The 21,456-nt window shown below is 46.8% G+C and overlaps 1 protein-coding gene across 1 annotated transcript; it reads left to right on the top strand.

The window, feature by feature from the left end:
* Positions 1-12,374: 12,374 nt before the first annotated feature.
* Positions 12,375-21,087, top strand: TMEM177 (transmembrane protein 177). The gene is made up of 2 exons (XM_082259939.1): positions 12,375-12,461; positions 19,937-21,087. The coding sequence occupies exon 2, from the start codon at positions 19,946-19,948 to the stop codon at positions 20,879-20,881; it is 936 nt and encodes a 311-aa protein (XP_082116065.1). The 5' UTR covers positions 12,375-12,461; positions 19,937-19,945; the 3' UTR covers positions 20,882-21,087.
* Positions 21,088-21,456: the final 369 nt, after the last annotated feature.

The following is a 21,456-nucleotide window of genomic DNA, read 5'->3' as shown; positions in this document are numbered from 1 at the left end:
CTCTGCGATTTTTATTTTCTGCCCTATAAAACAATAAAAAAGAGTGACAATTTAAAAAAATAAAAAATAAATAAAACAATATTTAGTTTCGTCTATAGAACATCCAATAAGAAAATGTAAAAAAAAAAAAAAAAAAAAAAAAATTGAATTTCTTCATCAATTTAGGCAAATAAGGTTAGGTCTAATTTTATTTATATATATATACACACACACACACACACACACACACACACACACACACACACACACACACACACACACACACACACACACACACAGTATCCTGAAGTCGCACAGATATGAACGGTACTTCTTGGAAATCATGGGGGTACGACTTTTCATGGGACATTGCAGTCCCAAGTTGCAGGACAAGTCGCACAAGTGTCAAAGGGGCCTGACACTTTTGGGGACCAGTGACACTAATACAGTGATTAGCGCTAAAAGAAAAAAATATGCACTGTCACTGTACTAATGACGCTGGGATTGGAAGGGGTTAATACCAGGGGTGATCAAAGGGTTAACTGTGTGCCTAGCCAGTGTTTGTGTACAGTTTAGGAGGTGCTTACTAGGGGGAAGGCATTGATCCCTGACCCCGCTTTGCAGGAACACAGGAACCATACCTTCCCTCCTGACAGAGAGGGGTTTACATAGGCAGAGTGTCATTATGCCAGTGCCCTGTGTAATCGGTGGGTGCGGGTGAATATGGAGTCTGCGGTACTCCATACAGAATACCATGGCAGGCACACAGTATACGCAGCACAGAGCAAAACACACACAGTATACGCAGCACAGAGCACACACAGTATACTCAGCACACACAGCATGCACAATACACAGTGCACACAGCATGCACAATACACAGTGCACACACAGTATACGCAGCACAGGGCAGAGCAAAAACACACACAGTATAAAGAGCACACGTAGTGCACACAGTATACACAGCACAGAGCACACGTAGTGCACACAGTACATGCAGCACAGAGCACACACATTATACACAGCATAGAGCACACAGTATACACAGCACAGAGCACACGTAGTGCACACCATACACCAAGCACAGAGCACATGTAGTGCACACAGTATACGCAGCACAGAGCACACATAGTGCACGCAGTATACGCAGCACAGAGCACACGTAGTGCACACATCACAGAGCACACTATACACAGCACAGAGCACACACAGTATATACAGCATAGAGCACACGTAGTGCATGCAGTATACACAGCACAGAGCACACATAGTGCAATAGTGCATGCAGTACACAGAGCACACGTAGTGCACGCAGTATACAGAGCACACGTAGTGCATGCAGTACACAGAGCACACGTAGTGCATGCAGTACACAGAGCACACGCAGTGCATGCAGTACACAGAGCACACGTAGTGCATGCAGTACACAGAGCACACATAGTGCATGCAGTACACAGAGCACACATAGTGCATGCAGTACACAGAGCACACATAGTGCATGCAGTACACAGAGCACACGTAGTGCATGCAGTACACAGAGCACACATAGTGCATGCAGTACACAGAGCACACGTAGTGCATGCAGTACACAGAGCACACGTAGTGCATGCAGTACACAGAGCACACATAGTGCATGCAGTACACAGAGCACACGTAGTGCATGCAGTACACAGAGCACACTATACACAGCACACAGTATACGCAGCACAGAGCACACGTAGTGCATGCAGTACACAGAGCACACATAGTGCATAGAGTACACAGAGCACACGTAGTGCATGCAGTACACAGAGCACACTATACACAGCACACAGTATACGCAGCACAGAGCACACGTAGTGCATGCAGTACACAGAGCACACGTAGTGCATGCAGTACACAGAGCACACGTAGTGCATGCAGTACACAGAGCACACGTAGTGCATGCAGTACACAGAGCACACGTAGTGCATGCAGTACACAGAGCACACATAGTGCATGCAGTACACAGAGCACACGTAGTGCATGCAGTACACAGAGCACACATAGTGCATGCAGTACACAGAGCACACGTAGTGCATGCAGTACACAGAGCACACGTAGTGCATGCAGTACACAGAGCACACTATACACAGCACACAGTATACGCAGTACAGAGCACACGTAGTGCATGCAGTACACAGAGCACACGTAGTGCATGCAGTACACAGAGCACACGTAGTGCATGCAGTACACAGAGCACACGTAGTGCATGCAGTACACAGAGCACACGTAGTGCATGCAGTACACAGAGCACACGTAGTGCATGCAGTACACAGAGCACACGTAGTGCATGCAGTACACAGAGCACATGTAGTGCATGCAGTACACAGAGCACACTATACACAGCACACAGTATACGCAGCACAGAGCACACGTAGTGCATGCAGTACACAGAGCACACGTAGTGCATGCAGTACACAGAGCACACGTAGTGCATGCAGTACACAGAGCACACATAGTGCATGCAGTACACAGAGCACACGTAGTGCATGCAGTACACAGAGCACACATAGTGCATGCAGTACACAGAGCACACGTAGTGCATGCAGTACACAGAGCACACTATACACAGCACACAGTATACGCAGCACAGAGCACACGTAGTGCATGCAGTACACAGAGCACACATAGTGCATGCAGTACACAGAGCACACGTAGTGCATGCAGTACACAGAGCACACTATACACAGCACACAGTATACGCAGAACAGAGCACACGTAGTGCATGCAGTACACAGAGCACACGTAGTGCATGCAGTACACAGAGCACACGTAGTGCATGCAGTACACAGAGCACACGTAGTGCATACAGTACACAGAGCACACTATACACAGCACACAGTATACGCAGCACAGAGCACACGTAGTGCATGCAGTACACAGAGCACACGTAGTGCATATAGTACACAGAGCACACGTAGTGCATGCAGTACACAGAGCACACGTAGTGCATACAGTACACAGAGCACACGTAGTGCATGCAGTACACAGAGCACACATAGTGCATAGAGTACACAGAGCACACGTAGTGCATGCAGTACACAGAGCACACTATACACAGCACACAGTATACGCAGCACAGAGCACACGTAGTGCATGCAGTACACAGAGCACACGTAGTGCATACAGTACACAGAGCACACGTAGTGCATACAGTACACAGAGCACACGTAGTGCATGCAGTACACAGAGCACACGTAGTGCATGCAGTACACAGAGCACACATAGTGCATAGAGTACACAGAGCACACGTAGTGCATGCAGTACACAGAGCACACTATACACAGCACACAGTATACGCAGCACAGAGCACACGTAGTGCATGCAGAATACAGAGCACACGTAGTGCATACAGTACACAGAGCACACGTAGTGCATACAGTACACAGAGCACACGAAGTGCATGCAGTACACAGAGCACACGTAGTGCATGCAGTACACAGAGCACACATAGTGCATGCAGTACACAGAGCACACATAGTGCATGCAGTACACAGAGCACACATAGTGCATGCAGTACACAGAGCACACGTAGTGCATGCAGTACACAGAGCACACATAGTGCATGCAGTACACAGAGCACACGTAGTGCATGCAGTACACAGAGCACACGTAGTGCATGCAGTACACAGAGCACACTATACACAGCACACAGTATACGCAGCACAGAGCACACGTAGTGCATGCAGTACACAGAGCACACGTAGTGCATGCAGTACACAGAGCACACATAGTGCATGCAGTACACAGAGCACACATAGTGCATGCAGTACACAGAGCACACTATACACAGCACACAGTATACGCAGCACAGAGCACACGTAGTGCATGCAGTACACAGAGCACACGTAGTGCATACAGTACACAGAGCACACGTAGTGCATGCAGTACACAGAGCACACGTAGTGCATGCAGTACACAGAGCACACGTAGTGCATGCAGTACACAGAGCACACATAGTGCATAGAGTACACAGAGCACACGTAGTGCATGCAGTACACAGAGCACACTATACACAGCACACAGTATACGCAGCACAGAGCACACGTAGTGCATGCAGTACACAGAGCACACGTAGTGCATGCAGTACACAGAGCACACGTAGTGCATGCAGTACACAGAGCACACGTAGTGCATGCAGTACACAGAGCACACATAGTGCATGCAGTACACAGAGCACACATAGTGCATGCAGTACACAGAGCACACGTAGTGCATGCAGTACACAGAGCACACGTAGTGCATGCAGTACACAGAGCACACGTAGTGCATGCAGTACACAGAGCACACTATACGCAGCACAGAGCACACGTAGTGCATGCAGTACACAGAGCACACTTGGTGCATACAGTACACACGTAGTGCATGCAGTACACAGAGCACACGCAGTGCATGCAGTACACAGAGCACACATAGTGCATGCAGTACACAGAGCACACATAGTGCATGCAGTACACAGAGCACACATAGTGCATGCAGTACACAGAGCACACATAGTGCATGCAGTACACAGAGCACACGTAGTGCATGCAGTACACAGAGCACACGTAGTGCATGCAGTACACAGAGCACACGTAGTGCATGCAGTACACAGAGCACACGTAGTGCATGCAGTACACAGAGCACACGTAGTGCATACAGTACACAGAGCACACATAGTGCATGCAGTACACAGAGCACACGTAGTGCATGCAGTACACAGAGCACACTATACACAGCACACAGTATACGCAGCACAGAGCACACGTAGTGCATGCAGTACACAGAGCACACGTAGTGCATACAGTACACAGAGCACACGTAGTGCATGCAGTACACAGAGCACACGTAGTGCATGCAGTACACAGAGCACACGTAGTGCATGCAGTACACAGAGCACACATAGTGCATGCAGTACACAGAGCACACGTAGTGCATGCAGTACACAGAGCACACGTAGTGCATGCAGTACACAGAGCACACGTAGTGCATGCAGTACACAGAGCACACGTAGTGCATGCAGTACACAGAGCACACGTAGTGCATGCAGTACACAGAGCACACGTAGTGCATGCAGTACACAGAGCACACGTAGTGCATGCAGTACACAGAGCACACGTAGTGCATGCAGTACACAGAGCACACGTAGTGCATAGAGTACACAGAGCACACGTAGTGCATGCAGTACACAGAGCACACTATACACAGCACACAGTATACGCAGCACAGAGCACACGTAGTGCATGCAGTACACAGAGCACACGTAGTGCATACAGTACACAGAGCACACGTAGTGCATGCAGTACACAGAGCACACGTAGTGCATGCAGTACACAGAGCACACGTAGTGCATGCAGTACACAGAGCACACGTAGTGCATGCAGTACACAGAGCACACGTAGTGCATGCAGTACACAGAGCACACGTAGTGCATGCAGTACACAGAGCACACGTAGTGCATGCAGTACACAGAGCACACGTAGTGCATGCAGTACACAGAGCACACGTAGTGCATACAGTACACAGAGCACACGTAGTGCATGCAGTACACAGAGCACACTATACACAGCACACAGTATACGCAGCACAGAGCACACGTAGTGCATGCAGTACACAGAGCACACATAGTGCATAGAGTACACAGAGCACACGTAGTGCATGCAGTACACAGAGCACACTATACACAGCACACAGTATACGCAGCACAGAGCACACGTAGTGCATGCAGTACACAGAGCACACGTAGTGCATACAGTACACAGAGCACACGTAGTGCATGCAGTACACAGAGCACATGTAGTGCATGCAGTACACAGAGCACACGTAGTGCATGCAGTACACAGAGCACACGTAGTGCATGCAGTACACAGAGCACACGTAGTGCATGCAGTACACAGAGCACACGTAGTGCATGCAGTACACAGAGCACACGTAGTGCATACAGTACACAGAGCACACGTAGTGCATAGAGTACACAGAGCACACGTAGTGCATGCAGTACACAGAGCACACTATACACAGCACACAGTATACGCAGCACAGAGCACACGTAGTGCATGCAGTACACAGAGCACACGTAGTGCATACAGTACACAGAGCACACGTAGTGCATGCAGTACACAGAGCACACGTAGTGCATGCAGTACACAGAGCACACGTAGTGCATGCAGTACACAGAGCACACGTAGTGCATGCAGTACACAGAGCACACGTAGTGCATGCAGTACACACGTAGTGCATACAGTACACAGAGCACACGTAGTGCATGCAGTACACAGAGCACACGTAGTGCATGCAGTACACAGAGCACACGTAGTGCATGCAGTACACAGAGCACACTATACACAGCACACAGTATACGCAGCACAGAGCACACGTAGTGCATGCAGTACACAGAGCACACGTAGTGCATTCAGTACACAGAGCACACGTAGTGCATGCAGTACACAGAGCACACGTAGTGCATACAGTACACAGAGCACACGTAGTGCATGCAGTACACAGAGCACACATAGTGCATAGAGTACACAGAGCACACGTAGTGCATGCAGTACACAGAGCACACGTAGTGCATGCAGTACACAGAGCACACGTAGTGCATGCAGTACACAGAGCACACGTAGTGCATGCAGTACACAGAGCACACGTAGTGCATGCAGTACACAGAGCACACGTAGTGCATACAGTACACAGAGCACACGTAGTGCATGCAGTACACAGAGCACACATAGTGCATAGAGTACACAGAGCACACGTAGTGCATGCAGTACACAGAGCACACTATACACAGCACACAGTATACGCAGCACAGAGCACACGTAGTGCATGCAGTACACAGAGCACACGTAGTGCATACAGTACACAGAGCACACGTAGTGCATGCAGTACACAGAGCACACGTAGTGCATGCAGTACACAGAGCACACGTAGTGCATGCAGTACACAGAGCACACGTAGTGCATGCAGTACACAGAGCACACGTAGTGCATGCAGTACACAGAGCACACGTAGTGCATACAGTACACAGAGCACACGTAGTGCATGCAGTACACAGAGCACACATAGTGCATAGAGTACACAGAGCACACGTAGTGCATGCAGTACACAGAGCACACTATACACAGCACACAGTATACGCAGCACAGAGCACACGTAGTGCATGCAGTACACAGAGCACACGTAGTGCATGCAGTACACAGAGCACACGTAGTGCATGCAGTACACAGAGCACACATAGTGCATGCAGTACACAGAGCACACATAGTGCATGCAGTACACAGAGCACACATAGTGCATGCAGTACACAGAGCACACATAGTGCATGCAGTACACAGAGCACACATAGTGCATGCAGTACACAGAGCACACGTAGTGCATGCAGTACACAGAGCACACATAGTGCATGCAGTACACAGAGCACACGTAGTGCATGCAGTACACAGAGCACACTATACACAGCACACAGTATACGCAGCACAGAGCACACGTAGTGCATGCAGTACACAGAGCACACATAGTGCATGCAGTACACAGAGCACACGTAGTGCATGCAGTACACAGAGCACACTATACACAGCACACAGTATACGCAGAACAGAGCACACGTAGTGCATGCAGTACACAGAGCACACGTAGTGCATGCAGTACACAGAGCACACGTAGTGCATGCAGTACACAGAGCACACGTAGTGCATACAGTACACAGAGCACACTATACACAGCACACAGTATACGCAGCACAGAGCACACGTAGTGCATGCAGTACACAGAGCACACGTAGTGCATACAGTACACAGAGCACACGTAGTGCATACAGTACACAGAGCACACGTAGTGCATACAGTACACAGAGCACACGTAGTGCATGCAGTACACAGAGCACACATAGTGCATAGAGTACACAGAGCACACGTAGTGCATGCAGTACACAGAGCACACTATACACAGCACACAGTATACGCAGCACAGAGCACACGTAGTGCATGCAGTACACAGAGCACACGTAGTGCATACAGTACACAGAGCACACGTAGTGCATACAGTACACAGAGCACACGTAGTGCATACAGTACACAGAGCACACGTAGTGCATGCAGTACACAGAGCACACATAGTGCATAGAGTACACAGAGCACACGTAGTGCATGCAGTACACAGAGCACACTATACACAGCACACAGTATACGCAGCACAGAGCACACGTAGTGCATGCAGTATACAGAGCACACGTAGTGCATACAGTACACAGAGCACACGTAGTGCATACAGTACACAGAGCACACGTAGTGCATGCAGTACACAGAGCACACGTAGTGCATGCAGTACACAGAGCACACATAGTGCATGCAGTACACAGAGCACACATAGTGCATGCAGTACACAGAGCACACATAGTGCATGCAGTACACAGAGCACACGTAGTGCATGCAGTACACAGAGCACACGTAGTGCATGCAGTACACAGAGCACACTATACACAGCACACAGTATACGCAGCACAGAGCACACGTAGTGCATGCAGTACACAGAGCACACGTAGTGCATGCAGTACACAGAGCACACATAGTGCATGCAGTACACAGAGCACACATAGTGCATGCAGTACACAGAGCACACATAGTGCATGCAGTACACAGAGCACACTATACACAGCACACAGTATACGCAGCACAGAGCACACGTAGTGCATGCAGTACACAGAGCACACGTAGTGCATACAGTACACAGAGCACACGTAGTGCATGCAGTACACAGAGCACACGTAGTGCATGCAGTACACAGAGCACACGTAGTGCATGCAGTACACAGAGCACATGTAGTGCATGCAGTACACAGAGCACACGTAGTGCATGCAGTACACAGAGCACACATAGTGCATAGAGTACACAGAGCACACGTAGTGCATGCAGTACACAGAGCACACTATACACAGCACACAGTATACGCAGCACAGAGCACACGTAGTGCATGCAGTACACAGAGCACACGTAGTGCATGCAGTACACAGAGCACACGTAGTGCATGCAGTACACAGAGCACACATAGTGCATGCAGTACACAGAGCACACATAGTGCATGCAGTACACAGAGCACACATAGTGCATGCAGTACACAGAGCACACGTAGTGCATGCAGTACACAGAGCACACGTAGTGCATGCAGTACACAGAGCACACGTAGTGCATGCAGTACACAGAGCACACGTAGTGCATGCAGTACACAGAGCACACTATACGCAGCACAGAGCACACGTAGTGCATGCAGTACACAGAGCACACTTGGTGCATACAGTACACACGTAGTGCATGCAGTACACAGAGCACACGCAGTGCATGCAGTACACAGAGCACACATAGTGCATGCAGTACACAGAGCACACATAGTGCATGCAGTACACAGAGCACACATAGTGCATGCAGTACACAGAGCACACGTAGTGCATGCAGTACACAGAGCACACGTAGTGCATGCAGTACACAGAGCACACGTAGTGCATGCAGTACACAGAGCACACGTAGTGCATGCAGTACACAGAGCACACGTAGTGCATGCAGTACACAGAGCACACGTAGTGCATGCAGTACACAGAGCACACGTAGTGCATGCAGTACACAGAGCACACGTAGTGCATACAGTACACAGAGCACACGTAGTGCATGCAGTACACAGAGCACACGTAGTGCATGCAGTACACAGAGCACACGTAGTGCATGCAGTACACAGAGCACACATAGTGCATGCAGTACACAGAGCACACATAGTGCATGCAGTACACAGAGCACACGTAGTGCATGCAGTACACAGAGCACACGTAGTGCATGCAGTACACAGAGCACACGTAGTGCATGCAGTACACAGAGCACACGTAGTGCATGCAGTACACAGAGCACACGTAGTGCATGCAGTACACAGAGCACACGTAGTGCATGCAGTACACAGAGCACACGTAGTGCATGCAGTACACAGAGCACACGTAGTGCATACAGTACACAGAGCACACGTAGTGCATGCAGTACACAGAGCACACTATACACAGCACACAGTATACGCAGCACAGAGCACACGTAGTGCATGCAGTACACAGAGCACACATAGTGCATAGAGTACACAGAGCACACGTAGTGCATGCAGTACACAGAGCACACTATACACAGCACACAGTATACGCAGCACAGAGCACACGTAGTGCATGCAGTACACAGAGCACACGTAGTGCATGCAGTACACAGAGCACACGTAGTGCATACAGTACACAGAGCACACGTAGTGCATGCAGTACACAGAGCACATGTAGTGCATGCAGTACACAGAGCACACGTAGTGCATGCAGTACACAGAGCACACGTAGTGCATGCAGTACACAGAGCACACGTAGTGCATGCAGTACACAGAGCACACGTAGTGCATACAGTACACAGAGCACACGTAGTGCATGCAGTACACAGAGCACACGTAGTGCATAGAGTACACAGAGCACACGTAGTGCATGCAGTACACAGAGCACACTATACACAGCACACAGTATACGCAGCACAGAGCACACGTAGTGCATGCAGTACACAGAGCACACGTAGTGCATACAGTACACAGAGCACACGTAGTGCATGCAGTACACAGAGCACACGTAGTGCATGCAGTACACAGAGCACACGTAGTGCATGCAGTACACAGAGCACACGTAGTGCATGCAGTACACAGAGCACACGTAGTGCATGCAGTACACACGTAGTGCATACAGTACACAGAGCACACGTAGTGCATGCAGTACACAGAGCACACGTAGTGCATGCAGTACACAGAGCACACGTAGTGCATGCAGTACACAGAGCACACTATACACAGCACACAGTATACGCAGCACAGAGCACACGTAGTGCATGCAGTACACAGAGCACACGTAGTGCATTCAGTACACAGAGCACACGTAGTGCATTCAGTACACAGAGCACACGTAGTGCATACAGTACACAGAGCACACGTAGTGCATGCAGTACACAGAGCACACATAGTGCATAGAGTACACAGAGCACACGTAGTGCATGCAGTACACAGAGCACACTATACACAGCACACAGTATACGCAGCACAGAGCACACGTAGTGCATGCAGTACACAGAGCACACGTAGTGCATGCAGTACACAGAGCACACGTAGTGCATGCAGTACACAGAGCACACATAGTGCATGCAGTACACAGAGCACACATAGTGCATGCAGTACACAGAGCACACGTAGTGCATGCAGTACACAGAGCACACGTAGTGCATGCAGTACACAGAGCACACGTAGTGCATGCAGTACACAGAGCACACATAGTGCATGCAGTACACAGAGCACACGTAGTGCATGCAGTACACAGAGCACACGTAGTGCATGCAGTACACAGAGCACACGTAGTGCATGCAGTACACAGAGCACACGTAGTGCATGCAGTACACAGAGCACACGTAGTGCATGCAGTACACAGAGCACACGTAGTGCATGCAGTACACAGAGCACACGTAGTGCATACAGTACACAGAGCACACGTAGTGCATGCAGTACACAGAGCACACATAGTGCATAGAGTACACAGAGCACACGTAGTGCATGCAGTACACAGAGCACACTATACACAGCACACAGTATACGCAGCACAGAGCACACGTAGTGCATGCAGTACACAGAGCACACGTAGTGCATACAGTACACAGAGCACACGTAGTGCATGCAGTACACAGAGCACACGTAGTGCATGCAGTACACAGAGCACACGTAGTGCATGCAGTACACAGAGCACACGTAGTGCATGCAGTACACAGAGCACACGTAGTGCATGCAGTACACAGAGCACACGTAGTGCATGCAGTACACAGAGCACACGTAGTGCATGCAGTACACAGAGCACACGTAGTGCATACAGTACACAGAGCACACGTAGTGCATGCAGTACACAGAGCACACATAGTGCATAGAGTACACAGAGCACACGTAGTGCATGCAGTACACAGAGCACACTATACGCAGCACAGAGCACACATAGTGCACGCAGTATACACAGCACAGAGCACACCGATAGACATAAAATGGAATCACACAGCACACAGTGCGTAGAGCAACTTTTCTCATCCTGGGTTCCTCCAAACACTGAGCACCAATCAGCGGACAGCAGTGCTCTCCCGGTCCCACCATCCTCTCCGCTCATTTATAGTCATTATTATTATTACTGAAAATATTTGTGTTCCAAAGTAAACCCTCCTCTACCTCCCCGTCCCATTGGTCAATTCTACTGGAAGCTCCGCCCCAACCCTCTCTATGCCTTTCATTATATTTCATGCTCCTCCCCCCGCCCCTTTCATCAAAACTCCACGGTCTACTCGTAGCTCCTCCCCCGCTCCGCCCCATGGAACGCGGAAGATCCGCCCTGGATACAATGTAACGAATGTTTCCTGCGTGTGACGTCACTGGAGCGCAGCGTCCTGTGTGCTGCACGTGTGTTGGAGGTCAGTACCGGAGCGGGGGAGGGGTGATCGGTGGGGTCGGAGTTCCCTATACCGGACACATGGGGACTTATAACGAGGCCACCGATCTCTGTGATTGAAAGGAGCTTTTTACGTCATAGCTGGCCTGCTAAATGTTGTGATGTCATCTGATTATAATGTGACGTGTGTGATATTTTATATCATTCTGATTTTTTTAGATCATAAAAATGTCCTGAAAGTGGATGGATTCCCCCTGAGAAATTCCCCATGTGACCTCTGCAGGATTTACCCCCTAATGACCAGGCCATTTTTTGCGATTCAGCACTGCGTTATTTTATCGGACAATTGCGTGGTCGTGCGACGCTGTACCCAAATAAAATTGATGTCCTTTTTTCCCACAAACAGAGCTTTCTTTTGGTGGTATTTGATCACCTGTACAATTTTTTTTTTTTTTTTTGCGCTATAAAAAAAGCATCAATTTAAAAAAAAAATATATATATATACACACACACAGTATCTCACAAAAGTAAGTACACCCCTCACATTTTTGTAAATATTTTATTCTATCTTTTCATGTGACAACACTGAAGAAATGACACTTTGCTACAATGTAAAGTAGTGAGTGTACAGCTTGTATAACAGTGTAAATTTGCTGTCCCCTCAAAATAACTCAACACACAGCCATTAATGTCTAAACCGCTGGTAACAAAAGTGAGTACACCCCTAAGTGAAAATGTCCAAATTGGGCCCGAAGTGTCAATATTTTGTGTGGCCACCATTATTTTCCAGCACTGCCTTAACCCTCTTGGGCATGGAGTTCACCAGAGCTTCACAGGTTACCACTGGAGTCCTCTTTTACTCCTCCATGATGACATCACAGAGCTGGTGGATGTTAGAGACCTTGCGCTCCTCCACCTTCTGTTTGAGGAGGCCCCACAGATGCTCAATAGGGTTTAGGTCTGGAGACATGCTTGGCCAGTCCATCACCTTTACCTTCAGCTCCTTTAGCAAAGCAGTGGTCATCTTGGAGGTGTGTTTGGGGTCGTTATGTTGGAATATTGCCCTGCAGCCCAGTCTCCGAGGGGAGGGGATCATGCTCTGCTTCAGTATGTCACAGTACATGTTGGCATTCATGGTTCCCTCAATGAACTGTAGCTCCCCAGTGCCGGCAGCACTCATGCAGCCCCAGACCATGACACTCCCACCACCATGCTTGACTGTAGGCAAGACACACTTGTCTTTGTACTCCTCACCTGGTTGCCGCCACACACGCTTGTCACCATCTAAACCAAATAAGTTTATCTTGGTCTCATCAGACCACAGGACATGGTTCCAGTAATCCATCTCCTTAGTCTGCTTGTCTTCAGCAAACTGTTTGCAGGATTTCTTGTGCATCATCTTTAGAAGAGGCTTCCTTCTGGGATGACAGCCATGCAGACCAATTTGATGCAGTGTGCGGCGTATGGTCTGAGCACTGACAGGCTGACCCCCCACCCCTTCATCCTCTGCAGCAATGCTGGCAGCACTCATACGTCTATTTCCCAAAGACAACCTCTGGATATCACGCTGAGCACGTGCACTCAACTTCTTTGGTCGACCATGGCATGAGCTGTTCTGAGAGGAACCTCTCTTGTTAAACCACTGTATGGTCTTGGCCACCGTGCTGCAGCTCAGTTTCAGGGTCTTGGCAATCTTCTTATAGCCTCGGCCATCTTTATGTAGAGCAACAATTCTTTTTTTCAGATCCTCAGAGATTTCTTTGCCATGAGGTGCCATGTTGAACCTCCAGTGACCAGTATGAGAGAGTGAGAGCGATAACACCAAATATAACACACCTGCTCCCTATTCACACCTGAGACCTTGTAACACTAACGAGTCACATGACACCGGGGAGGGAAAATGGCTAATTGGGCCCAATTTGGACATCGTCATTTAGGGATGTACTCACTTTTGTTGCCAGCGGTTTAGACATTAATGGCTGTGTGTTGAGTTATTTTGAGGGGACAGTAAATTTACACTGTTATACAAGCTGTACACTCACTACTTTACATTGTAGCAAAGTGTCATTTCTTCAGTGTTGTCACATGAAAAGATAGAATAAAATATTTACATAAATGTGAGGGGTGTACTCACTTTTGTGAGATACTGCATATATATATATATATAATGTATACTTTTTTTTTTTTAAACTTTCTGCTATAAAACGTATCCAATTAAAAAAAAAAAAAAAAAAAAATTCTTCAGCAATTATGGTCAATGTGTATTCTGGTGCATATCTTTTTGTGTATATAAAAAAAAAAAAAAAAAAAATTAATAAATCACAATAAGTGTGTATATCGATTGGTTTGCGCAAAAGTTTTAGCGTCTACAAATAATGGGATATTTTTATTTATTTTCTTTATTTACTAGTGACGGTGGTTATCAGCGATTTATAGCGGGACTGCGATTATGTGGTGTACAAATAGCACAGGAAGTGACACTTTTTTTGGGGACCAGTGACTCTAATACAGTGATCCGTGCTAAAAATATGCACTGTCACTGTACTAATGACACTGGCTGGGAGGGGGTAACATTAGGGGCGATTAAAGAGTTAACTGTGTGCCTAGGGAGTGCTTACTCACTGTGGAGGAGGGGATTTGACTAGGGGAAAGCAGAGATCCGTGTCCCTGCTTTGCAAGAGCACAGGACCAATACCTTCCCTACTGACAGAATGGCGATCTGCTTTGTTTACATAGGTAGATTGTCGTTCTGCATGGTATCCACTGCTGGGCTCCTGCTGTGTATAATCAGACCGGGTCACTGCCTGCAGGCACATGTGCCCCAGACCCGGAGGTAAATACGTGATCTGGCCCAGAGCAGCCACCTTGCCGCAATAAAAGTACAGTGGGCGGTTCGCAAGTGGTTTTAGCCAATTGCCGACAAGCCGCCACCGATATACGGTATATGGTCGGCAGGTTCCTCTGAATCCAGAAAGGTGTACGGCGGTTCGCGGGAGCGATCCTGGGGGCATGTGTGCCCCCATTCGCCGGCAGAGAAGCTGATTCACGGGGCCGACGGCTGCATTTGCCGCCAGGCACCTGCGATCGATCCCCGTGGAGAGAGAAGGGTGGTCTGCTGTTGTAAGCACAGACTGATTACCCCTGGGTTAACCCCTTCCCTGCCAGTGTCATTAGTATAGTGCATATTTTTAGCACTGATTACTGTATGTCACTGGTCCCCCCCAAAAGTGTCAAAAAATGTCAGTTAGGGGTCTAATCTGTCCGCCGCAGTGTCGCAGTCCTGCTAAAAATCGCTGATCGCCGCCATTACTAGTAAAAAATGAAATCAATAAAAATGACAAAAATCTTTTTCCTAGTTTGTAGACGCGATAACTTTTGCGCAAACCAATCAAAATACGCTTATTGGGGCTTTTTTTTTTTTTTACCAAAAATATGTAGCAGGATACATATTGGCCTAAAATGGGGAAAAAATTTGATTTTTAATTTTCTTTTTATTGGGAATGTTATATAGCAGAATGTAAAAAAAAAAAAAAAAAAATTATATATACTGTATATAATTTTTTTTTTTTCTTTTTTTTTCAGAATTGTCGCTATTTTTTTTTTTTTTTTTTTTTTGTTTTATAGCGCAAAAAATAAAAATCGCACAGGTGATCAAATACCACCAAAAGAAAGTTCTATTTGTGGGAAAAAAGGACGTCAATTTTATTTGGGCACAGCCGCACGAGCGCGCAATTGTCCGTTAAAGTAACGCAGTGCTGAATCTCAAAAAATGGCCTGGTCATTAAGGGGGGAAATCTTCCGGTACAGAAGTGGTTAAATAATGACTCTTCCCCCCCCTTCCCTGTTGCACCTGTAATACAACATTTTTCAAATAATAATCAAATAATGTGATGAAGTCTCCGCTCTGTGCTGGTCACAGTAATAATGAACAATTGGTTCTGATACCACTTGAAGACCCGGCCTTTTCTGCCACTTAAGGCTCGGTTTCCACTGCTGCAGCTACAGAATCGCGCTACTTCTAGCGCGACTCTGTAGTGTTCACTTGTTCGCGGCTTTCAGTGCGACTTGTCCCTCATTATAGAGGGAAGTCGCACTGAAGTCGGAACAAAAGTAGTGCACAAACTACTTTTCAAGTTGCCGCAACTCAAGTCGCGGCAGTGAAAACGGGCCAAATAGAAATTAATGGCTTTTGACTTGCTGTGTGACTTGACATGTGTCAAGTCGCACAGCAAGTCGCAATAGTGGAAACCGAGCCTAAAAGTTTAAATCAGTATTTTTTTGCTAGAAAATTACTTAGAACCCCCAAACATTATACAGAGACGGTGATTGTAGCAATATGTTATGTCACAATGTATTTGCCCAGCGGTCCTTCAGTGACACTGACCCTAGCCAAATGCAGAGTCAGAAAAGATGGAATTTCGGCAAAATGGACTCGCCTAGTGCATCATTTTTTCACTTTAATTTTTGGGGTGTCTTTGAATTCAGCCCTCTGTAGGGTGATCATTTTAATTTCTATCAAACGATGTGGCATCCTTTCCTTCCTAACACATTACCCAGTCCATACCAGTATAGATCCTAACACATTACCCAGTCCATACCAGTATAGATCCTAACACATTACCCAGTCCATACCAGTATAGATCCTAACACATTACCCAGTCCGTACCAGTATAGATTCTAACACATTACCCAGTCCATACCAGTATAGATCCGAACACATTAACCAGTCCGTACCAGTATAGATCCTAACACATTACCTAGTCCACACCAGTATACATATCCAGCATGAGATTTATAAATATTGGGACATAAACACAATTCTAATCTTTTTGGCTCTATACACCACCACAATGGATTTGAAATTAAACAAACAAGATGTGCTTTAACTGCAGACTTCCAGCTTTAATTTGAGGGTATTTACATCCAAATCAGGTGAAAGGTGTAGGAATTACAACAGTTTGTATATGTGCCTCCCACTTTTTAAGGGACCAAAAGTAGTGGGATAATTGGTTGCTCAGCTGTTCCATGGCCAGGTGTGTGTTATTCCCTCATTATCTCATTTACAAGGAGCTGATAAAAGGTCCAGAGTTCATTTCAAGTGTGCTATTTGCATTTGGAATCTGTTGCTGTCAACTCTCAATATGAGATCCAAAGAGCTGTCACTATCAGTGAAGCAAGCCATCATTAGGCTGAAAAAACAAAACAAACCCATCAGAGAGATGGCAAAAACATTAGGTGTGGCCAAATCAACTGTTTGGAACATCCTTAAAAAGAAAGAACGCACCGGTGAGCTCAGCAACACCAAAAGACCCGGAAGACCACGGAAAACAACTGTGGTGGATGACTGAAGAATTCTTTCCCTGGTGAAGAAAACACCCTTCACAACAGTTGGCCAGATCAAGAACACTCTCCAGGAGGTAGGTGTATGTGTGTCAAAGTCAACAATCAAGAGAAGACTTCACCAGAGTGAATACAGAGGGTTCACCACAAGATGTAAACCATTGGTGAGCCTCAAAAACAGGAAGGCCAGATTAGAGTTTGCCAAACAACATCTAAAAAAGCCTTCACAGTTCTGGAACATCATCCTATGGACAGATGAGACCAAGATCAACTTGTACCAGAGTGATGGGAAGAGAAGAGTATGGAGAAGGAAAGGAACTGCTCATGATCCAAAGCATACCACCTCATCAGTGAAGCATGGTGGTGGTAGTGTCATGGCGTGGGCATGTATGGCTGCCAATGGAACTGGTTCTCTTGTATTTATTGATGATGTGACTGCTGACAAAAGCAGCAGGATGAATTCTGAAGTGTTTCGGGCAATATTATCTGCTCATATTCAGCCAAATGCTTCAGAACTCATTGGACGGCGCTTCACAGTGCAGATGGACAATGACCCGAAGCATACTGCGAAAGCAACCAAAGTGTTTTTTAAGGGAAAGACGGGGAATGTTAGGGACTTTAAGGGCAAGGTGAAACATATTTAAAAAATAAGTATTTTATTTAAACTATTTACAATATAATACAAGTTACAATAGTATGGGTATTCCCATGAAGTTACACGTTAAAGTGACATGGGTGGAGGCCAGCGTGTAAGTGCTGGTTGCAAAGTTTGCTTGAAAAAGCTTACTGTTAGGTGGAGGCTGGTGGTTCCAAGGATGTCATCCGGGTGGGTGCAGCGCTCCTCGCAGTCCTTCTGTCCTCTCCTGGTGCTGGAGCCGGACTGTGGACTGAGAGCATTCCCCGGCCTTTTTATATTATGCTTATCACTATTGTCATTCATAGAATTGGTGACTTTCCTTGAAAAAGGCCATACTGGGCCGAAACGCATAGGATAACAACACAGACACCTCTCTGAACAAAGTTCCCTATCTATGGAACAACAGAGAAAACTTTAAGTCTGACCAAGTCACTCGTTTCACCTTTCACATACCTTCTAACCTTTTCCTTCACCCTCACCATGGGCCTCCACCCATGTCACTTTAACGTGTAACTTCATGGGAATACCCATACTATTGTAACTTGTATTATATTGTAAATAGTTTAAATAAAATACTTATTTTTTAAATACGTTTCACCTTGCCCTTAAAGTCCCTACCTCTGGGTTTGAGGCACCCAAAAACACTTCTTCTGTACCACATTACGGGACGGTGGCAAACAATGATTACCATGGTCATATAGAGACAAACCCCCCCCTTCCGAAGTGGAATGTTATGCAATGGCCAAGTCAATCACCTGACCTGAATCTGATTGAGCATGCATTTCACTTGCTGAAGACAAAACTGAAGGGAAAATGCCCCAAGAACAAGCAGGAACTGAAGACAGTTGCAGTAGAGGCCTGGCAGAGCATCACCAGGGATGAAACCCAGCGTCTGGTGATGTCTATGCGTTCCAGACTTCAGGCTGTAATTGACTGCAAAGGATTTGCAACCAAGTATTAAAAAGTGAAAGTTTGATCTATGATTGTTAATCTGTCCCATTACTTCTGGTCCCTTAAAAAGTGGGAGGCACATATACAAACTGTTGTAATTCCTACACCTTTCACCTGATATGGATGTAAATATCCTCAAATTAAAGCTGAAAGTCTGCAGTTAAAGAACATCTTGTTTGTTTAATTTCATATCCATTGTGGTGGTGTATAGAGCCAAAAAGATTAGAATTGTGTCGATGTCCCAATATTTATGGACCTGACTGTATGTGTATGTGTGTGTGTGTGTGTGTGTGTGTGTGTGTGTATATATATATATATATATATATATATATTATTGTTTTATTTACTAAATATATAAAATATTTTGTTATATTATGATTTTGTTACATTTATTTATAATTTGGATAACTAATGGAGGACTTTTAGACCCCTCTCACCATGACCTGTATGGTCATAATGTCTCCATGATAACCAATAATAAATGAGACCTTGTTGTACGTTCACCAGTTGATGTGGCTGTTGGGTAGACTTGATCATTGAATATTACTAACATGTTATGTTGGTTCCAGGTTTGGGCCATGGCTCTCCAGCTCTTCCTGAAGGTCTGCGCCTTTACACGGATTCACCGGGGTAAGCTCCTTGGCGCCTCTTCCTTCGGCCTGTTTGCCACCAATATTTCCTATCACGTCTTCCCAGAGCTGACATTCCGGAAGATCTACCAGGCCTGGTCCAAAGGGGAACCCGCCCAACTGTCGGACGGACTTCACACACTCTTCCAGGATGTCCTGAAACAGGCAAACTGCGGCTCCCCCACCGGATTCACCCCCTTCGCGGCCTATGGCTTCCACCCAGTCAGCGCCGGCGTTCCCTGGCTCCCAGCCGGATGCTTGATTGGCATTCCCGGCAACTATAAAAACACGGCAGAAGACGGGGCAGGAATTGTGGATCGGGTGTTGGTGATCGGCGGTGAGGAGGTGGACTGGAGCAGCGATGTTGGGAAAAGGTTGAGGGACACTTTGACGTTCTCATCAGACGCTCAGAAATTCTCTTTGGCTCGTGAGGTCGTCCAAGCACAAAGCAGTGGCCCCGTTATCCAGGCGTCTGTGGCCCCCACCTGTTTTGCTGCTGTCTGCTTTTCTAGCGTGGGGCTCAAGCAGCTCCTAGGATTGTATTCTGGCCCCATGTTATTAAGGGGGGTCTTTAACTTGCTCGCCATCACACTCGGATTCACCGGATACTGCTTATTCTACGACTCAGTCAGTCAGTGGTTGGATTACAGGGCTGACCGTAAAGTAGCCACTATATCCAAGTCCTACGCCCAGGGAGGGTTGGAGTTCTACGAAAAAATATTGGCCCGCAACCGTATCCTGCGGGGAATCATGGGTAAACAAGGGGAGACTATGTACGCACCAAGCGGGAATTTGTTCCCCAAACATAAACTGCGATTAAAGCATGCACCTTATACGTGCCGGAGAGACCGGATACAACATACACTGGAGACCATGCACTCATAATCGAGGACGAAACATTTTGGGGGGGAGAAGGCAAATATATGCAAAATTTTCTTTCTTTTTTTTGTTTGGGACACAACAGGGAGAGTTAAATCCTCTGCAAGGTTATGATAATTATCTGGTCCCCTATGGGGAGATTTCCTCTCACTTTTTGTCTCGGGGTCCACCAGGCACAGGACTTCCTCTGCACAATCTCTGAAGTGCATTCTCTGTATATAAGGGAGCCATTGACATTGTGACCAACAGCTAGGGGTCCATGTATAAAAAAAAAAATTGCTGGACAAATGCGTCATTCATTCGCACAAGAGCAACAAATCTTCACCCTCATTTGCTTAACCTTGACCCCCGGAAGATTTACCCCCCTTTATGACAAGGCCAATTTTTTTGTAATACGGCACTGCATTACTTTAACTGACAATTGTGCACTCGTGCAACACTGTGCACAAATAAAATGAATGTTATTTTTCCCAAAAATAGAGCTTTTTTTTTTTTTTTTTTTTTTTTTTTGTTTTTTGCGCTATATATAAAAAAAAAATATTTTGAAATTAAAAAAAAAAAACATAATTTTTTACTTTATG

Source organism: Pelophylax lessonae (genome assembly GCF_965119305.1).
Source record: "Pelophylax lessonae genome assembly, chromosome: 6".
In the NCBI taxonomy this organism is placed as follows: domain Eukaryota; kingdom Metazoa; phylum Chordata; class Amphibia; order Anura; family Ranidae; genus Pelophylax; species Pelophylax lessonae.
Note: the sequence above shows the minus strand (reverse complement) of the source record. Positions and strands in the feature narration are given on the sequence as shown.